Below are 17,884 nucleotides of genomic sequence, written 5' to 3' on the forward strand. Positions count from 1 at the left end.
AAGTCATTCCCAAAATGACATTCAATACACTGAAATGGCCACTGCTTAACCTCACTAAGTGAAGGAACGAGACCACAAGCAAGGGACTGAGAGAAAATAATAATTTGATTTGCTAATAACAAAGTATGTAGAACCATTTACAGCTTTCTACATCATATCAACATGAGACACGAGTCATGGGTAACTTATTTACCTCAAGGGTGGGATTCCTGTGAGGCTGGACTATAAACTCAAATAACTCCAGAGTCACTTTGATAGACTGTCACACTGCAGGAGAACCAGACTGCTGCCCTCTGATTTGATCATGGGTGAGTGAAATATTATGTTTATCTATGAGGGGCTGTACAAGACATAATTCATTCTGGCCCTCTCACACACATGTATTTTCTCTCTCACACATATACACACATTTTTTTTTACACACATACATTCTTCTTGCACATACATATATTCTCTTTTCACATACATATATTTTCACTCTTACACACACATATAGTCTCCTTTCACATACATATATTGTCACGCTAACATATTTTCCTTGCACATGCATATATTCTCCTTCAGCATACATATATTCTCCTTGCAAACACATGTTCTCCTTTGACATACATATATTGTCACTCGATGCCAGTTATTATTGAAATAATTGGAGTTTGGTTTTTGTATTGAGTAAGTGAAATGTTCAGTTTAATTTGTTCCAGCAAGTTCTGTGACTGTTAGGCTAACTGTTAGCATGTCAATGATTTTTTCCACTGGGTGTGGATGAGATTCACCCTGAGTACCTTAAAGGGATGCTTCAACATTTGTTTATGCGAAGATTGCTAAGACGGGACTACTTACTAAATATGGCGTCTGGGCGTAGTGATTTCAAAAGAAAAAGTAGTTCCCAGTATTAGCTTCAGTGTCGTAACGCTACAATATTATTTGTTGGTGTTCCACAGTGTAGTGAATGTGCAGATTATAACATGTCCACCAAAGTGTTTTGGGGGTTGTTGGATTTTGTATTTGATGAGTTTGATGAGGGAAACCACTCACTTAGAGATAGGGTGAGGAGCTCAGTCGCTAGGGAGGAGCTCGGAGTAGAGCTGCTACTCCTTCACATTGAGAGGAGCCAACTGAGGTGGTTCGGGCACCTCTTTAGGATGCTTCCTGGACGCCTCCCTGGGGAGGTGTTCCGGGCATGTCCCACCGGGAGGAGACCACCGCTTATCCGGGACTGGGTCGCGGGGGCAGCAGTCTAAGCAGAGATGCCAAGACTTCCACACTTCCTCCTGTTCTTCCGGGAGGATCCCAAGGCGTTCCCCGGCCAACCGAGAGACATAGTCTCTCCAGCGTGTCATAGGTCTAGATGGATGGATAGACGGATGATTTTTTCCATAGACGTTAACATTAAGCCAGTGGAATTTTTTTACATAATGTATGTTTATTTACCGTGTCTTAAACCAACACTAAGGAACTTTTCAACCTATTAAAACATTTTAATATCTTTTGTGATGATACATCGACTTGCAACTAGTTGAATGACCCCTCTGTCACGGGCTGAGGGCGTCAGTATTGCTTCCACTTGGACTAAGCAGCTGTGAGGAGGGTGGTAGGAACCCTGCACACTAAAAAGCTCCAAATGTGCGGACTGCTTTACGGCATGCGTCACATCATGATATAACATTGTTTAGCCACCATTTAGATTACCTCGTCGTTATCCATCCTTCTCACAGCCACTGGAAACAAATGTAGGTGAGTTCAGTCCGACAGCATGCCACCGGGAGCAGCATTTTACGACGCCACGTGCTAGTCCTCATGGGAACTGTAGTATTCGTTCAGGAAAAACACTACTGCTTTTGTCCACTGGCGCTGCCAAAATCAACGAAAACTGAAAGTTCCTTAGTGTTGCTTTAAGGCGTCATATCATTTTTTTCCCCCCTTGTCCAGTTCAGCAGGACAGATGTCCGTTCCGTAAGGCGTCATACCGATACGGAAAGCGTAATTCACCCTTTATGTGATAGCACAGGGGTTGAAAAACACTGCCCTAATCCCCCGTCGGGCCGTGTGAAGTGTTAGCATTAGCTGCTTGTCCTGCTGAAGCCACTTGAAAGTTGCCAGATCTGAAGAGTTTCTCACTGTCCACCATGCTGTGAGTCCAGACTGGAGGAGATGAACCTGTCACCTGCTGCTCAGGCCACGAGGAGAAGGATCTGGCCATTTGTGGGGATCATAAAACATTTTCTAATACCCCAGTGGCTTGCAGCAGCACTCAGACTCCACTGCACCTTGACTTTTTTGAACAAGACCTGCATGCTTGACCTTCTCAGCCACTCACAGCGCAATAAAGGATGAACTTCCTTGTCTAGTATACTCACTTTCTTTTACACTATACTCAGTCGCACATACATACATTCTTCTCTTACATCCATATATTTTCTTTGTACATATACATTTATTTATTTATTTATTTATTTATTTATTTATTTATTTATTTATTTATTTATTTATTTATTTATTTATGCATACAGTCTCCTGGCATTTATTAGCCAGGAAAATGTATACGTGTGGGAGGATAAAGTATGTGTGCGTAAGCATGACGATATATGTATGAACAAGGAGAATATATGTGTGTTAGCGTGGCAATATATGCATGTGAAAGGAAAATATGTGTGTGGAAAAAGAATGTGTGTGTAAAAAGACAATGGCCCTCATTTATCAAACGGTCGTACGGCGGTATATGGGCGTACGCCCGTCGTATGTCCATATGAAAGACGGGTTAGTTATTTATCAATTTGATCGTGATCGTTTGGAAAGATGAAATCTCACGAAAGCTCTGACATCGTATACGCAAGTTTGAGTCAGTGTGGATCTGCGGTGCACTGCAGAAAAACGTGGCAGAGTGTGAAAATAATTATAAAGCACACCTCAAACATGTCATAAAGCACAAGCAGCACATATTCAGGACAGATTTAAAAGTAAAAGAATAAAAAAATAAAATGATGTCCTCACAGAATATCTAATAAAATCCCCCCTTGTGGGATTAATAAAGGATTTTTAACTTTTAATAACTCCGCTGGTTCCATCACGGAGAGGAGCGCAGTTTTAACAGTGCGAAAAGACGCACACGCTGCTTCTGCGGAGCAGCTTCAGATGCTCAGATCCAGTGCAGATTTACACAATATTGTATTGTCTGATGAAGTGACATTTGATGTGCTGGCGCTACAAGAGGATGAACCAGCAGAGCCACGACTGGGACTGGATGGAGGAGACAGGACCTGAAAAACCGCTACTGAAATGTAAATAAACTCTAAAGTTTAGCAAATGATTTATTTAATCAGTGATGTGATGCCAGTAACCTAGAAATAACATATGAACTCAAGGGAGATTAAATAGAGACAGTGGAAGTTTAGTCAACCATTTTATTAAGACTTCTATAAATTGTCTTTAATTTAAGCGGCACCGACAGCGGGTAGCACGTGCTGCCCTCGGTGGCCTAAGTCCCGGGTCCGCTTGGTCTCGTGTCCTGCTCGGTCCGGGGTCCTGCTCGGCACCGGGTCCGGTGCTGGGTGTGTGTGTCTCAGTGGGACCTTCACCGGTGTGGGGAGGAAACCGGGCCGCGGTGTCGCTGCGGTCTGACTCTGAGGCATAATGAAATGAAACAATAAAAATCTGAGCTGTAACCTGAGTCAGCCTCATTATTTGTGATATCAGGGTTATTAAATTAACCTAACGATAATCTGTTCAGACCTCAACCACTGTCCGTTCCTCCAGGTGACGCTGTTCACTGCCATTGCGAGCTTCCTCCAGACAGCGTTTTTATATTCTCCTTTAATTCCAGTTTTTATTCTTTCAAAGAGCTCCTCCTGATGTACCTCCACCTCAGACCTGAGAGGATTGATTTACAGCTTGGAAAAAGTTTCTTTTTTCGCCAAAATCGCTCCTTTTCTGTGTTTGACCTCAGTGGGTGCGGCTACAGAACTGTCAATATTTGAGGGTGTAACATGTTAATGACGATCAAATTCACCTGCCGCATTTATCAACACCCGATCATTCAAACGCTGAGATTGGTGAGGTACGAAAGTTTCTATAATGCCACGCGAGCCGTGTCGTACGATTAACTCACCGCTCAGATATACACCCGTTTGAAAGATCGTTTAATAAATGAGGGCCAATGTATGCATGTGAGAGAGAAAATATATGTATGTGAGTGGTGAATGTGTGAGAGGGCCAGAATGAATTATGTCTTGTACGGCCCATTGTATTTATCAATCATTATCTGATCAATAGGTGAATGTTATCTGCATTCATGTATACCAAAATTCACATTGAAATGTTAACTGGTGAAGTCATGTAGTGTTTGTTTCTCATTGTAGGAACTGTGCATTTGCATCGTATATGTGGATTATTTCTGGTCTTGAGTTTATGCTTGGTTTCCTGCGATGGAGGAAACATTCTGGTTTTCCCCTTGGACGGCAGCCATTGGGTGAATATGAAAGTTATTTTGGAAGACCTTCATTCAAGGGGACACAACCTCACCGTGATCAGGGCCTCCAACAGCTGGTACATCCCGGAACAGTCTCCTCTCTACACCTCCATTTCAGTTGAAATGGACGAGAGCCTGGAGGACTTCTTTGATGTGTATCTAGACGAACAGCTGAGGGTAAGTAAATGTTTCCATGTGCAATGGAAACAACATGGGTCATGCAGTCACTGATATGTGGAGAAAGCCACTGTCTTCATTATTTGACCTCTTTTCTCTGACCCTGTTTAGGCGCAGAGAGAAGGAGCTTCATTCTGGACTTTTCTCAAACTCACCACACATTGGATGTCCACATTCTCTAAGGCTCAAGAAATGTGGGTTGAGGCCTTCATTAAAATTGTTGAAGATCAGAAAGTTCTCCAAAGCATGTTAGATTCAAAATATGAATTGATGCTCACTGATCCAGCTATAGCACCGGGTTTGTACCTCGCTAAATTCCTCAAACTGCCTGTCGTGCTCAATGTGCGATGGATTACAAGCGGAGAAGGCCACTTTGCTTTAGCCCCGTCTCCACTCTCCTACATCCCGGTGGCAGGATCAGGCTTAACGGACAAAATGAATTTCATCCAGAGGGTCAAGAACTTTCTTTTCTCTTGCATCGACCTATTCCAGCAGAAATTCATGGTGGAGCCCTGCTATTTCGCTGTCCGAGAGAAGTATTTTGAGGGCAGATTTGACACTATCTCGCTCCTTCTGGAAGCAGACATTTGGCTGTTCAGGTCAGATTTTGTGTTTGATTACCCTCGACCCACAATGCCAAATGTCGTTTACATTGGAGGATTCCAGTGTAAACCGGCCCAGCCGCTGCCAGCGGGCCTGGAGGAGTTTGTTCAGAGTGCCGGAGAGGACGGAGTGATCATCATGACTCTGGGAACTCTGGTCAACGCTTTGCCAGCAGATCTCGCAGATCAAGTCGCCAGAGTGTTTGCCAAGTTACCTCAGAAGGTAAATCCTTTTCCTGCTGTGGTTTGGATAAATGTTTTTTTTTTTTTTTCCCCCGTTATCTTTTCAGAGAAGCATCTAAGCAAATACATGACAGACACTTTTTCTTGAGATTACCCTGCAGCTGGAAATTGATCATTAGACACATAAAATGTGTCTCAAAACAGCTTGGAGATTGAAGGAAAATTGGAAAATAAGCTAAACAAGTGAGCAAGTTCTTTTTGGAGGAATTACTAAAAGGATAAATAAGTCTGTGGTGAACTAACATCCTGCCTGGAGCTCATAATCACTTATTTCATGGGAGTATAGAATATAAGAGTATTGATTATGTTGGGGTTTATGATTGGTAATTGGGACTAAATTACTAAAGTATTGATTATTGAGAAGAATTGATTACTTTAAGTAATTTAGTTACTTTTTAATTTGAGTAAATTGTGATTTCCAATTAATAATTGCAGGTCATTAACAGTGGCTCACCAATAACAATCAATTACAGTGTAATAAACTGTTTAAAGTGAAGCACCGAGTAATTTAACCCAACATCAATTATTATTAATCAGAATAAATGGTTATTTATTCGTTAATAATGTTAAATAATCAACTCTTTGGGAATAGAGTAGACCACAGAGTGATTTAACCATCAAATTATTGATCAAAAAGGTATTAATAATTAATCAATAACACCACAAATGACCAATTACTGGAAATGGGTAAATTACAGAAAATGAGCTGAGAGAAGTTGTGAATTATGCATTGAATAAACCTGTGGGTTATTTACTTAATAATTCCGGGGCACCACCTCGTTAGAGGAACATTCATTACCAATTTTCAGTCTAAAAGATGGAAAGATAATTTTAACTGGTTGTTAGTCTTTGGATAAACAACCGTTAAGTTATCAGAGAAGGTGTGAGATTGAGCACAGGCTGTCCAACCAGGAACATTGTCACAAAACACAATCCAAAAAACCACCATGAATCATCCAGTTCAGTTAATGAGCATTTATTAACAATGTCTATTACTACTCAACACATCTAATAAACATAAACAGAACATTCATCTTGCAAGCAGTGTGTGTGTGTGTATGTGTGTGTGTGTGCGTGTGTGTGTGTATGTGTGTGTGTGTGTGTGTGTGTGTGTGTATATGTGTGTGTGTGTGTGTGTGTGTGTGTGTGTGTGTGTGGCGGAGCGGCCACCCAATGTGAGGAGTCGATCCTGAGTCACTCACGAAGTTGGCATGACTCCGGTAGCGCTCAGGTGTTCGTGAGTTTTCAGATTGCTGACGGGTCTGCACGTTGGTGTCCGCATGCGTGGTAGAGAGAGAGAGAGAGAGAGAGAGAGAGAGAGAGAGAGAGAGAGAGAGAGAGAGAGAGAGAGAGAGAGAGAGAGAGAGAGAGAGAGGCGGGGCCTCAGAGCCCTCCTTCCTGGCTCCTCCCGAAGGGTGGAGAGCGGGAGGTTTGGGAGCAAAGGGGGGAGTCTGGCGATGTTGCGCGCGAAGGAAGAGAGGAAGAGAGAGGGGGGAGAATCGAGCCGGCGGGCAAGTGACGCACGTGCGTGCTTCCGGCAGGGAAAAAAAGGAATTCACTGAAACCATAATGGCCAATGTAATTTAACTAGCCAGTCATACTTTATTGATCCCTTTAGGGAACTTTTCTTTCCAACTCCAATTTAATGTTTGATTATCAGTTTATTATTTTTCCATCTGTCCCAAAATGATCCATCCGTCCATCCATCCATTTTACACCACTTATCCAGGACTGGGTCGCGGCAGCAGCAGTCTAAGCAGCGATGCCCAGACTTCCCTGTCACCAGACACTTCCTCCAGATCTTTCAGGAGGATCCCAAGGCGTTCCCAGGGCAGCCGAGAGACATAGTCTCTCCAGCGTGTCCTAGGTCTTCCTCTGGGGTCTCCTTGGGGACATGCCTGAAACACCTCCCCAGGGAGGCATCCAGGAGGCATCCTAAAGAGTTGCCTGAGCCACTTCAGCTGGCTCCTCTTGATGTGGAGGAGTAGCAGCTCTACTTCGAGCTCCTCCCTGGTGACTGAGCTCCTCAACCTATTTCTGAACCTCAACCTAACTCTGAATGTGCATGCGCAATAAGTAGAACCTTATTGGGAGCGAGCACGTTCAACGGCTTTACGAAAGCAGCTCGTCAGAATGATTGACAAACAGACCCACCAGTTATTTTGATGATCCACCCGGAACTCAAAGCAAATAGAACATCCTATATTACACCTTTTAAAGTCACTGATTAATTCCAGTTGCCTACATGTTGTACAGTAGGGAGGGTGTGTATCTTTGTGCGCATTTACGCATGTGGCACAGAACCGCGTTACGTTGAATATTATTTTTTATCTCCAGACGCTGCAGGTCGTTTTGGACTCATTCTGGGCTCAGCTTCAGCACTAGACTGTTTATCTGCTCCTTTATTACAGATTTTTAAGAGATTACGCGCATTAAGCACATACATTATCAGTACGTTATCATTTAATATCAAAGTTTATTTTGCCTTTTTTTTCCTGTTTCTGAATCGGGGGGGGGGGGGGGGGGGGGGGGGGGGGGCAGACCGGAGCAATTAGATACTTTCACTTCTGTCGGCAGACATTCTCCTCCCTTCAGGCAGTCTGCTCTCTCTATCCACGAGTTTTTCACTCTCTCGGTGTCTTTGAGTGGAGCCATCAGGCTGTAGCTCCGACTGCCGTCACCTTTACCATCATGATTTGTTTGCTGTGGCACTCTGGCACATGCGTATACCGGCGTGATGTGCGCGCAACGCGGTCATAAATTGTGGCTGCTGCGCGGACGTCTGCGCGGACCCTAGCGGACAGGAATTTATGACGATTTTTACATCACACGGACCAACGCACAACGCACACCCACGCGGACATGTGAAGCATGGACAGGTGGTTATTAACCCGTTAAAGGGCGTCGGTTATTGGTCATAAAAAAAAAAAATTAAAAATGTGCATCCCTACTTGACAGCATCCCTTACTTCCGGTGTCCACCATCAGGTTCAGGGGTTGCCGCCACGATAGGCACCGGAGATCTTACGACCACAGCTCCAGGCAGCTGCTTTGACAATGGAGGTGGACAACATGGTCCACTCGGACTCAATGTCCCCAGCCTCCCTCGGGACGTGGGAAAAGCTCTCCCGGAGGTGGGAGTTGAAAACCCTGCTGGCAGAGGGTTCCACCAGACATTCCCAGCAGACCCTCACAACACGTTTGGGTCTGCCAAGTTTGTCCGGTTTCCTCCTCCGCCAGCGAATCCAACTCACCACCAGGTGGTGATCGGTCAACAGCTCTGCTCCTCTCTTTACCCAAGTGTCCAAAACACACGGCCGGAGGTCAGATGACACGACAACAAAGTCGATCATCGACCTCCGACCTAGGGTGTTCTGGTGCCAAGTGCACTTATGGACACCCCTGTTGCAATAGTAACATTATGTTTGTTATGGACAAGCTGTGGCTAGCACAGAAGTCCAATAACAGAACACCACTCGGGTTCAGATCAGGGAGGCCGTGCGACCCAATCACCCCCTTCCAGGTCTCACTGTCGCTGCCCACGTGGGCATTGAAGTCCCCCAGTAGAACAATGGAGTGCCCAGATGGAGCACTGTCCAGCATCCCTCCCAGGGACTCCAAGAAGGCCGGGTACTCTGGCACTGCTGTTCGGCCCGGAAGCCGAGATGACAGTGAGGCACCTATCCCCGACCCGAAGGCGCAGGGATGTGACCCTCTCGTTCACTGGGGAGAACTCCAACACATGGCAGCTGAGCTGTGGGGCTATAAGCAAACCCACACCAGCCCGCCACCTCAAAATTACTATTGCAACAACACATCATCAGTAGAGTAAAACTAACCTGGCTCACGACGGTCTAATCCCAGCTCACGTTCCCTATTAGTGGGTGAACGATCCAACGCTTGGTGAATTCTGCTTCACAATGATAGGAAGAGCCGACATCGAAGGATCAAAAAGCGATGTCGCTATGAACGCTTGGCCGCCAAAAGCCCTGTGGTAACTTTTTGACACCTCCTGCTTCAAACCCAAAAAGTCAGAGGGATTGTGAGGCCCTGTCAGGGAGAACAGAAACCTCCCGTAGAGCAGAAGGGAAAAAGCTTGCTTGATCTTGATTTTCAGTATGAGTACAGACCGTGAAAGCAGTGCCTAAAATCCCAAAATGATATAGTTACATAAATTAGTGATTATATTAAAGTTGATGGCAACATCACGATTAAATCTTTAGTTCTTAGTTTAGTTCATTTTTATTTCATTCATTGATAAAACCATTGATAAAAACCAAAAAAATTCAGTACAATACAAAACACAATAACAGTTTCCAAAGTTCTGAATCAAAGCTGCAGCAGGAAGAATAAACTTATGCAGTCTGTCCTTTAATATCTCACAATCAACTCACTGTAAAATTAAAGACATACAACAAACAAAATGACCATAAAGTCCAAGAAACCTTCACAGCGTTTCTCACTTATATTGGAGTTTTTTGATTATGACGACACTATGAGTCTGTTTCTTCATTTCTTTGTATTTCAACAATATGTTGTTGTGATTACTTTCTTAAATCCAGCATGCAGATTTGACTCTGTTGATTCGGTGCTGAAATTGTTCCATAAATTGGTCCCTTTTACAGAAATCCAGCTTTCCATTAATTTGGTATTAAAGGTAATTCTCTGAAAAAATGAAACACTCTTGTTCGTTGAAGTTACAGTGATGGTCTCTATTTGCACATCTGTTCTGGATATTGAAAGGTAAATTTTCTTAATGAGTGTTCATACATGATTTGCAGAATACTAAATTCAACCTGGTCTATTGGGTCTCTTTCTTTGTGTCCACTGATTTTTCTTGTGGCTCTTTTTTAGAGCAGAGTAGAGAGTAGAGCGTTACTTTATTGATCCCAGACTGGGAAATTCTGTAATTTTGAAATTTTTTTATGAAATAAAAACTAAAGTTAAGGTTTGTGTCTCTCTCTCCCTCTCTCTCTCTCTCTCTTTCTCTCTCTCTCTCTCTCTCTCTCTCTCTCTCTCTCTCTCTTTCTTTCTCTCTCTCTCTCTCTCTCTCTCTCATCAGGTGATATGGAGACACAAAGGAGCGACTCCCTCTACACTGGGAAATAACACCCTTATCGTGGACTGGATGCCCCAGAAAGACCTCCTGGGCCACCCGCAGATCAAGCTCTTCGTTGCTCACGGAGGAACCAATGGCGTCCAGGAGGCCATTTACCACGGTGTCCCGGTGCTCGGCATACCCTTGTTCTTCGACCAGTATGACAACCTCCTGCGCCTGCAGGACAGGGGAGCCGCCAAGATTCTCGAGCTGTCAGACCTCAACGCGGACACTTTTGAGCAAGGCATCCAGGAATTGCTCCACACAGACAGCTACCGCATGAACATTCAGCGTATGTCTCGTCTGCACAGGGACCAACCTTTGGCTCCCATGGACCAGGCCGTCTTCTGGGTAGAATACGTCATGCGTCACAAAGGGGCTCCTCATTTGCGTACCGAGGCCTACAGGATGCCCTGGTACTCATATTACTCTTTAGACGTGCTGCTCCTCATGCTGACTGTGCTGACTGCGCTGATTGTTTCTACTCTGGGTGTGTTTAGATTTTTGTGCTGCAGAAGAATAAAAAAGTCAAAAGCCAAACAAAACTGATGAGGGTAAAATAGTTCAGAAAGATAAAAAGCAGCTAGGATATGTCATTTCTGTCTCTTTATTGCCTCTGTTCTTTTTGTAGGTTTCCAAATGTTTGATGTAATATTTTTTGATAAATTGAGTCCACTCCTTGATAGTGATCTTTTTGAAGTGGCATCATTTTATGAATCTAGATAATAACAATAAGGGAGATCACTGTGAGGCATTGATTATCATCATTGCAATATCACTAATGTCATTAACTTGGAAACTTGCATTCTGTTCATGTTTTGTATAAAATCAATTCATGTTTTGAATGAATTATTTCCAGACTATCAAAATAGTTGACACAACTATTCAGACTCTCTCATAAAATGCAAATGACATTTTATGGATGCCTTGGCCCCTGGGTCTTTTCTGGAAGAGGGTCTTTTCCATCCCACAGGTTGACACAAAGTGTAAAAACGAAAGGAAAAACATTTTCTCAAAGTTTCCGGCTGTTTATCTTAAATATTTATTCTTGTACCACGAATCTGAAATGAAAATGTAATAAAATTTCATTATACTGTATTTGGGTTATTTACCTCTGCCAGGAGATTTATGTTTTCCAGTCTGTTCATTTGATGGTTTGGTAACGCTTCCTTTTACAGTACGGTAATTACCATGTATTAACATGGTAATTGCAAGGTAAGTACCATGTAATAAGGAGAAGTTACTGTAAAATTACCATGTAATTACAGGGTAACTATGTTGCTAATTACCTAGTACTTTTAGAGTAATTACCAAGCCAATTCCAGGCAAATACCAAGTAACTACCTGGTAGTAAGTATTAATTACTGGGCAATTATAATGTATATAGCAACTATGTCATTAATTGCCAAGTACTTACTAAGTAATTGCTAAGTAATTACCATGTAATCAATGGGAAATGTAGACTTTTTACTAGATATTACTAGGTACTGCTAGGTGTGTACGCTATGTATTTCCCTAGTAGTCAAGTGTTTTTTACTACTTACCTGGTAACTTCTTAGTATTTCCCAGTAACTACAACATTTACCTGGTAATTACGGTTGAACTGTAGACTACTGCAAAAGGAAGTGAGGCCTGTTTCCACACTATTACCTGGTAACTACTTATTCGTTACCCAGGAACTGCAAAAATACCTACCTCGAAATTATATAGTTATTAAAGTGGATTTGTACTGTAAAAGGAAGTGAGGTCTGTTTCCATGTTATTACATGGTAATTACTCAGTATTTAGCTCGTTACTAGGAAACTTTCACATTACCCCACACACTCGCACCAAAAATGCAGCAAACCCCATCAGTGTCTGTGATACAGTCTCTGAACAGCACACTGTATCTGTCAGGAGATCAGAGTTTCCATCAAAACCACCATCACCAGCCATCACATTACATTAAGATGAACGCATTATTGTTACACTACCTCACTCCAAACACCTCACTGTGACAGACATGCAAAAACAAGAGAGCTGCCAAAGATAAACATTTTAATCAAATGGAGTTCAAGTTCTTATAAAACAATTTACAAAACAGTGCACATTTTTAGCAGTCAGGCACCTTTTTTTTTTTTTTTTAAGAAACAGAACAGATTTCTTTTGCAAAAAATAGAATACAAATAACAGTGATAAACAATCACTATAAATCAACATTAATAAGTACACTGCTCCAGTCTTGTGAATTCACATCATGTGTTTTCTGCAGACCCGTCTACAGGAACCCTTGATCTCCATCATCCTGAATACCCAGGACCGCCGTCGCCAGGTGTTGTCACGTCGTCCACGTCCAGACTTGTACCTCCCTCGGCGTGATGGAAACGAGGACTGCACAACTTTTCCTTCTTAATGCTCAGGGTTTATTCACTGTAACACCCAAACCCCAAACGTGAGAGCTGAAAACATACAAATATACATATTAATAAACAGAAACTTACACAATAAACAAATATACACATTGCACAAAACACAAATATCTTTAAATCTTCAAACATACACATGAAACCGACATTACAACCGAAACATTCACCCAAGCCTGAACATGAGACCACAGCCACCCAGCACCAGCTGCAGAGCCACCACACTACCACCACTATAATGATCAACAAAACACCAAGCAAAAGGAAATATACACACCTCACTGGCCGCATCACATTGTAAAGGAGGTAAGCCGTTTGTTTTTGCTCTTTTCACTGAGTTTTTAGTGCTTTTTTTCTCTCTCCCCGTTTATCTGTGCACCACTTAACGTGGTCCTACTCGGAACGTTCCGCCGTAAACGCGCTTTCTCTCAATAGAGGTAGAACCGAAATTTAATTAAATATAAATATCACCATATCACCAAGTGGCGGAACTAACCGTCTGCAGACGTTCTGCCATAAATAAGCTTTCTCTCAGTCGAGGTAGAACCGAAATTTAATTAAATATAAATATCACCGAGTGGCGGAACTAACCGTCTGCAGACGTTCCGGGTAGGACCACATTAAGTGGTGCACACAGAAACGTGAAGAGAGAAAAAACATCCAAAAAGTATGTAAAAAGAGCAAAAACAAACGGTGGGGTGATGTGAAAGTTTCCTAGTAACGAGCTAAATACTGAGTAATTACCAGGTAATACCATGGAAACAGACCTCACTTCCTTTTACAGTACAAATCCACTTTAATAACTATATAATTTCGAGGTAGGTATTTTTGCAGTTCCTGGGTAACGAATAAGTAGTTACCAGGTAATAGTGTGGAAACAGGCCTCACTTCCTTTTGCAGTAGTCTACAGTTCAACCATAATTACCAGGTAAATGCTGTAGTTACTGGGAAATACTAAGAAGTTACCAGGTAAGTAGTAAAAAAACACTTGACTACTTGGTAAAATACATAGCGTATACACCTAGCAGTACCTAGTAATATCTAGTAAAAAGTCTACATTTCCAATTGATTACATGGTAATTACTTAGCAATTACTTAGTAAGTACTTGGCAATTAATGACATAGTTGCTATATACATTATAATTGCCCAGTAATTAATACTTACTACCAGGTAGTTACTTGGTATTTGCCTGGAATTGGCTTGGTAATTACTCTAAAAGTACTAGGTAATTAGCAACATAGTTACCCTGTAATTACATGGTAATTTTACAGTAACTTCTCCTTATTACATGGTACTTACCTTGCAATTATCATGTTAATACATGGTAATTACCGTACTGTAAAAGGAAGCATTACCGATGGTTTTACAGAATACCTCAAAAACCTGTGAATAGATTTAGATTTAGGAAAAACAAAGTGACTATCAGTGACCTGCATCAAACTCTTCATAGGCAGAGTGCATACCTCTGCTGCCTTCTTGTTACTCTTTGTCAGGACCAACAGGTGGACCCAAACGCAGACTCAGTTCAGAGGGCTTCACAAAGTCTATTAGACAGACTGGCAGACAAATCCAAAGGCTGAAGCAGGACATGAGGTGAAAGACCCAAAACTGAGAGAAAGACTCGAGGAAACCCAAACACACTCGGAGATGCAGGATGACGGCAGGTGGCATGTGCATCTGGCACTGGGGAAGCCAGAAGGGGAATTAAATACACCTGGGAGGAAGAGGAGGAGGAAGACGATAGGTTAATAGGATAACTGACACACTGAGGTGAGGCGAGACACTCAGGAGAATCCCTGACACTCTTGTTCACCATATCGAGGGTCCATTTATCCATCTATAGCCATTTTTGCATAAAGGTCAGTTTTCTTCTGCAGTCCCTTCACAAGAAATGATATTTGTGACTTTTACTGATCAATACTGTTTGATGCACTCAACATCTCTGTTCATAGATGGGAAAACAAATGACATATATAAGTGAAAGAAGGAGAATGAGCAACTGAAAAAAACAACTTAAATGGCAAATGGACAACATGTATATAGCACTTTTTTACCCTGCACTGACAGAGCCCAAAGCCTTTACACTGCAATATCACATTCACCCATTCACACTCACACACCAGTGGAGGCGGCTGCCAGGCAAGGTGCTCAGTCCATCCACTGGGGGCGATGTAGGGTTCAGTGTCTTGCCCAAGGACACTTCGACATGCAGACAGGGGGAGACAGGAATTAAACTAACAACCTTCCGATTGAGAGATGACTGCTCTCCCCACTGAACCACAGCCTCACCTGCGGTTTTGAATAAAACCGCAGGTGAGAAACTTCTCATCCATTTGTCCATCTGCTCTCATAATCTGAGACTGCATGGTCTCTGTCATTCCTCAGTTTCCACAAGGTAATTACTACAGAGGCCTTCTGAAAAATGAAAATAGCTTCTGTAGACTATAGAAGAAAGTAACAAAAAAACTTTTTTCTGATACTATTATGGCAACAGTGTTGTTTTTGGCAGCCTATTTTGATTTAGTTTTAGTCTTAGTCTTTTGGATGAAATGCTAATTAGTTTTAGTCACATTTTAGTCATTTCTACACTTCACAGTTTTAGTCTAGGTTTAGTCGACGAAAATCAAATGGGTTTTAGTTCAGTTTAAGTCATTAAAAAAAGGCTTAAACAATACATGAGGAAAAAGACAAAGGAAATTGTAAAGCAAAAAAACATAATAAAATACACTTAAATGGCACAAAACCAACATAACACATGGATGCCTTTGAATATTAAATAAAAAAATGGACTAGTCTGATACTTTGCAAACTCAATGCAGTGCTATATGAGCTCTGCCAGACAGAATGAGAGGATTAATAGCTTTGTTGATACTTTCAAGCTATTTTTATAATGTCCATAAAGGCTGAGATCTTTTATTAAAACTGGTCTGTTATGTTTCTATGTTACTGATTTGAACTGGTCAGAGTAACTGCCAGTTATTCTTTTGGAGGAATGATAAAACCAATATTAAGATGATTGTTAGGAAAATACTACCATTAAAACAACTGAAATAAACAAAATTCATTCCTTGGGTACACTTGATGGTATGAAACACTTGGAAGTCTTCAAAAATGAAATAACAAACATAACTTGAGTTTGATGAACTTTGTAAGTATTCCTTACCTGAATTTTCTCTATACAAATTTTAAACAAAAATGAAAATACATTTTGTCATAATAAGACAACACTTGAATTATAAATAAATAAATAAATAAATAAAAAAGAAAAAGTAAAGATTTATTAGGTACTTGGGGGAAAAAAAATCTTCACTAATCAATGTTGGGCTCCAACTGCAGTTTCACATTAAGAACAAACAGTCAAACAGTTGGATTAGATCCTCCGTCTCCCACTACGAGGCATTCTGTTTTATTTTCTGCTGGATTCTAATTAAAGTACATCCATAAATCACTGCGTCTTTTCCTCTCGCTAAGCCCCAGCGAAAGTTGCTGCCATGCTCTCTAGTGCGCCAGCGCATGCAGTGCAAGCGTGGTCAAACAGGAAGCAGCTCGTGAATTGCTGATATTTTCAGAGTAAAGCAGCCGAACTGTGTGAACAAGCTGGGGGAATCGCATTTGTTTTAATTTATTTTGATAGCCAAAATACTGACATTATCGTCTCGTCTCGTCTCGTTCACGAAAACAACAGATACGTCTCGTCACATTTCCGTCTTTAAAGAGATATTTTTATCTCGTCACGTCTCGTTTAAAAGGGGCGTTGACGAAATATTTTCGTCGTCGTCATTGTTAACGAAAACAACACTGTATGGCAACTTTCTGTTACATAAGACAAATGGCCCATTGTGCTCGTACAGACACGGCTGCCCTAAATGGCCGTGCTGCCACCTCAATTCAAACCTTTGGAGGAAATGTTGGAGGGAATATTTGAGGCGAGTCAGAGAAAATGCTGCTGCAAATCATCCCTCCTTGCCGGATCGTTATCTTCTCCACTTACCTCCAGGGTTATAGGCTAATGGATCGGCTGTGGTTGAGTGGGGAGCCAGTCATCTCTCAATCGGGAGGTTGTTAGTTCGATTTCTGTCTCTGCATGTCAAAGTGTCCTTGGGCAAGACACCGAACCCTGAATTTCCCCCAGTGGATGGATTGAGTGTCTTGCATGGCAGCAACCTCCACTGGTGTGTGATAATAGTGTCACGCCGGACTAATGCTGGCTCCATTATGTGTCCGGTATGGAATTATCCCAGCACTGTCACACACACTGCCTTTTTAACGACTACGGCTTAGCTGTGGTGCTCGTTCCGCAGCTGGAACGCATCCAGTGTGAGCCCGGCGTGAAGTGCTTTGGGATCCCTGCAGGTTGAAAAGTGCTATACGAGGGGGTACCCAAAAATTCCCGGAATTAGGTCATAAAATACTAATAATAATGAGTTTCGACTTCTGGCCGTCAGATGTGCTACAGGTAAGCCTCATGCATATCTGTGAAAAAGCTGAGCTCCCAGCGTTACACTGACGCCTGTCAGGCACTATTTATAGTAACAGAGTGCCGCTGCGGTCTGCGCTTTTTCCAAAATGGCGACATTAACCGGAAAGCCAGAGCAACGCGCAAACATTAAATTCTGCTTTTTGCTGGGAAAAACAGCAGCAGAAACACTCACCTTGTTGCAGCAAGCCTACAAGGATGATGCTCTGGGGAAGACTCAGGTCCATGAGTGGTTCGGGCGGTTTAAAAAGGGCCAGATGTCCGCGCGTCAGGTCCGCTCAGCCATGAAAACAATGCTGAGCTGCTTCTTCGCTGTCCAGGGTATCTTCCACAGTGAGTTTGTCCCTACAGGTCAAACTGTAAATCAGGACTACTACATCGAAGTCCTCAGACGGCTCTGTGAGGATGTGAGGAGGAAGC

The 17,884-nt window shown here is 42.4% G+C and overlaps 1 protein-coding gene across 1 annotated transcript; it reads left to right on the top strand.

Annotated features, from left to right (window-relative positions):
• Positions 1-4,372: 4,372 nt before the first annotated feature.
• On the top strand, positions 4,373-11,133 carry LOC115395287 (UDP-glucuronosyltransferase 2A3-like). The gene is made up of 3 exons (XM_030100757.1): positions 4,373-4,642; positions 4,754-5,467; positions 10,549-11,133. The coding sequence occupies exons 1-3, from the start codon at positions 4,472-4,474 to the stop codon at positions 11,131-11,133; spliced, it is 1,470 nt and encodes a 489-aa protein (XP_029956617.1). The 5' UTR covers positions 4,373-4,471.
• The last annotated feature ends 6,751 nt before the right edge of the window (positions 11,134-17,884 follow it).

This window comes from Salarias fasciatus, chromosome 10 (assembly GCF_902148845.1).
Source record: "Salarias fasciatus chromosome 10, fSalaFa1.1, whole genome shotgun sequence".
NCBI lineage: Eukaryota > Metazoa > Chordata > Actinopteri > Blenniiformes > Blenniidae > Salarias > Salarias fasciatus.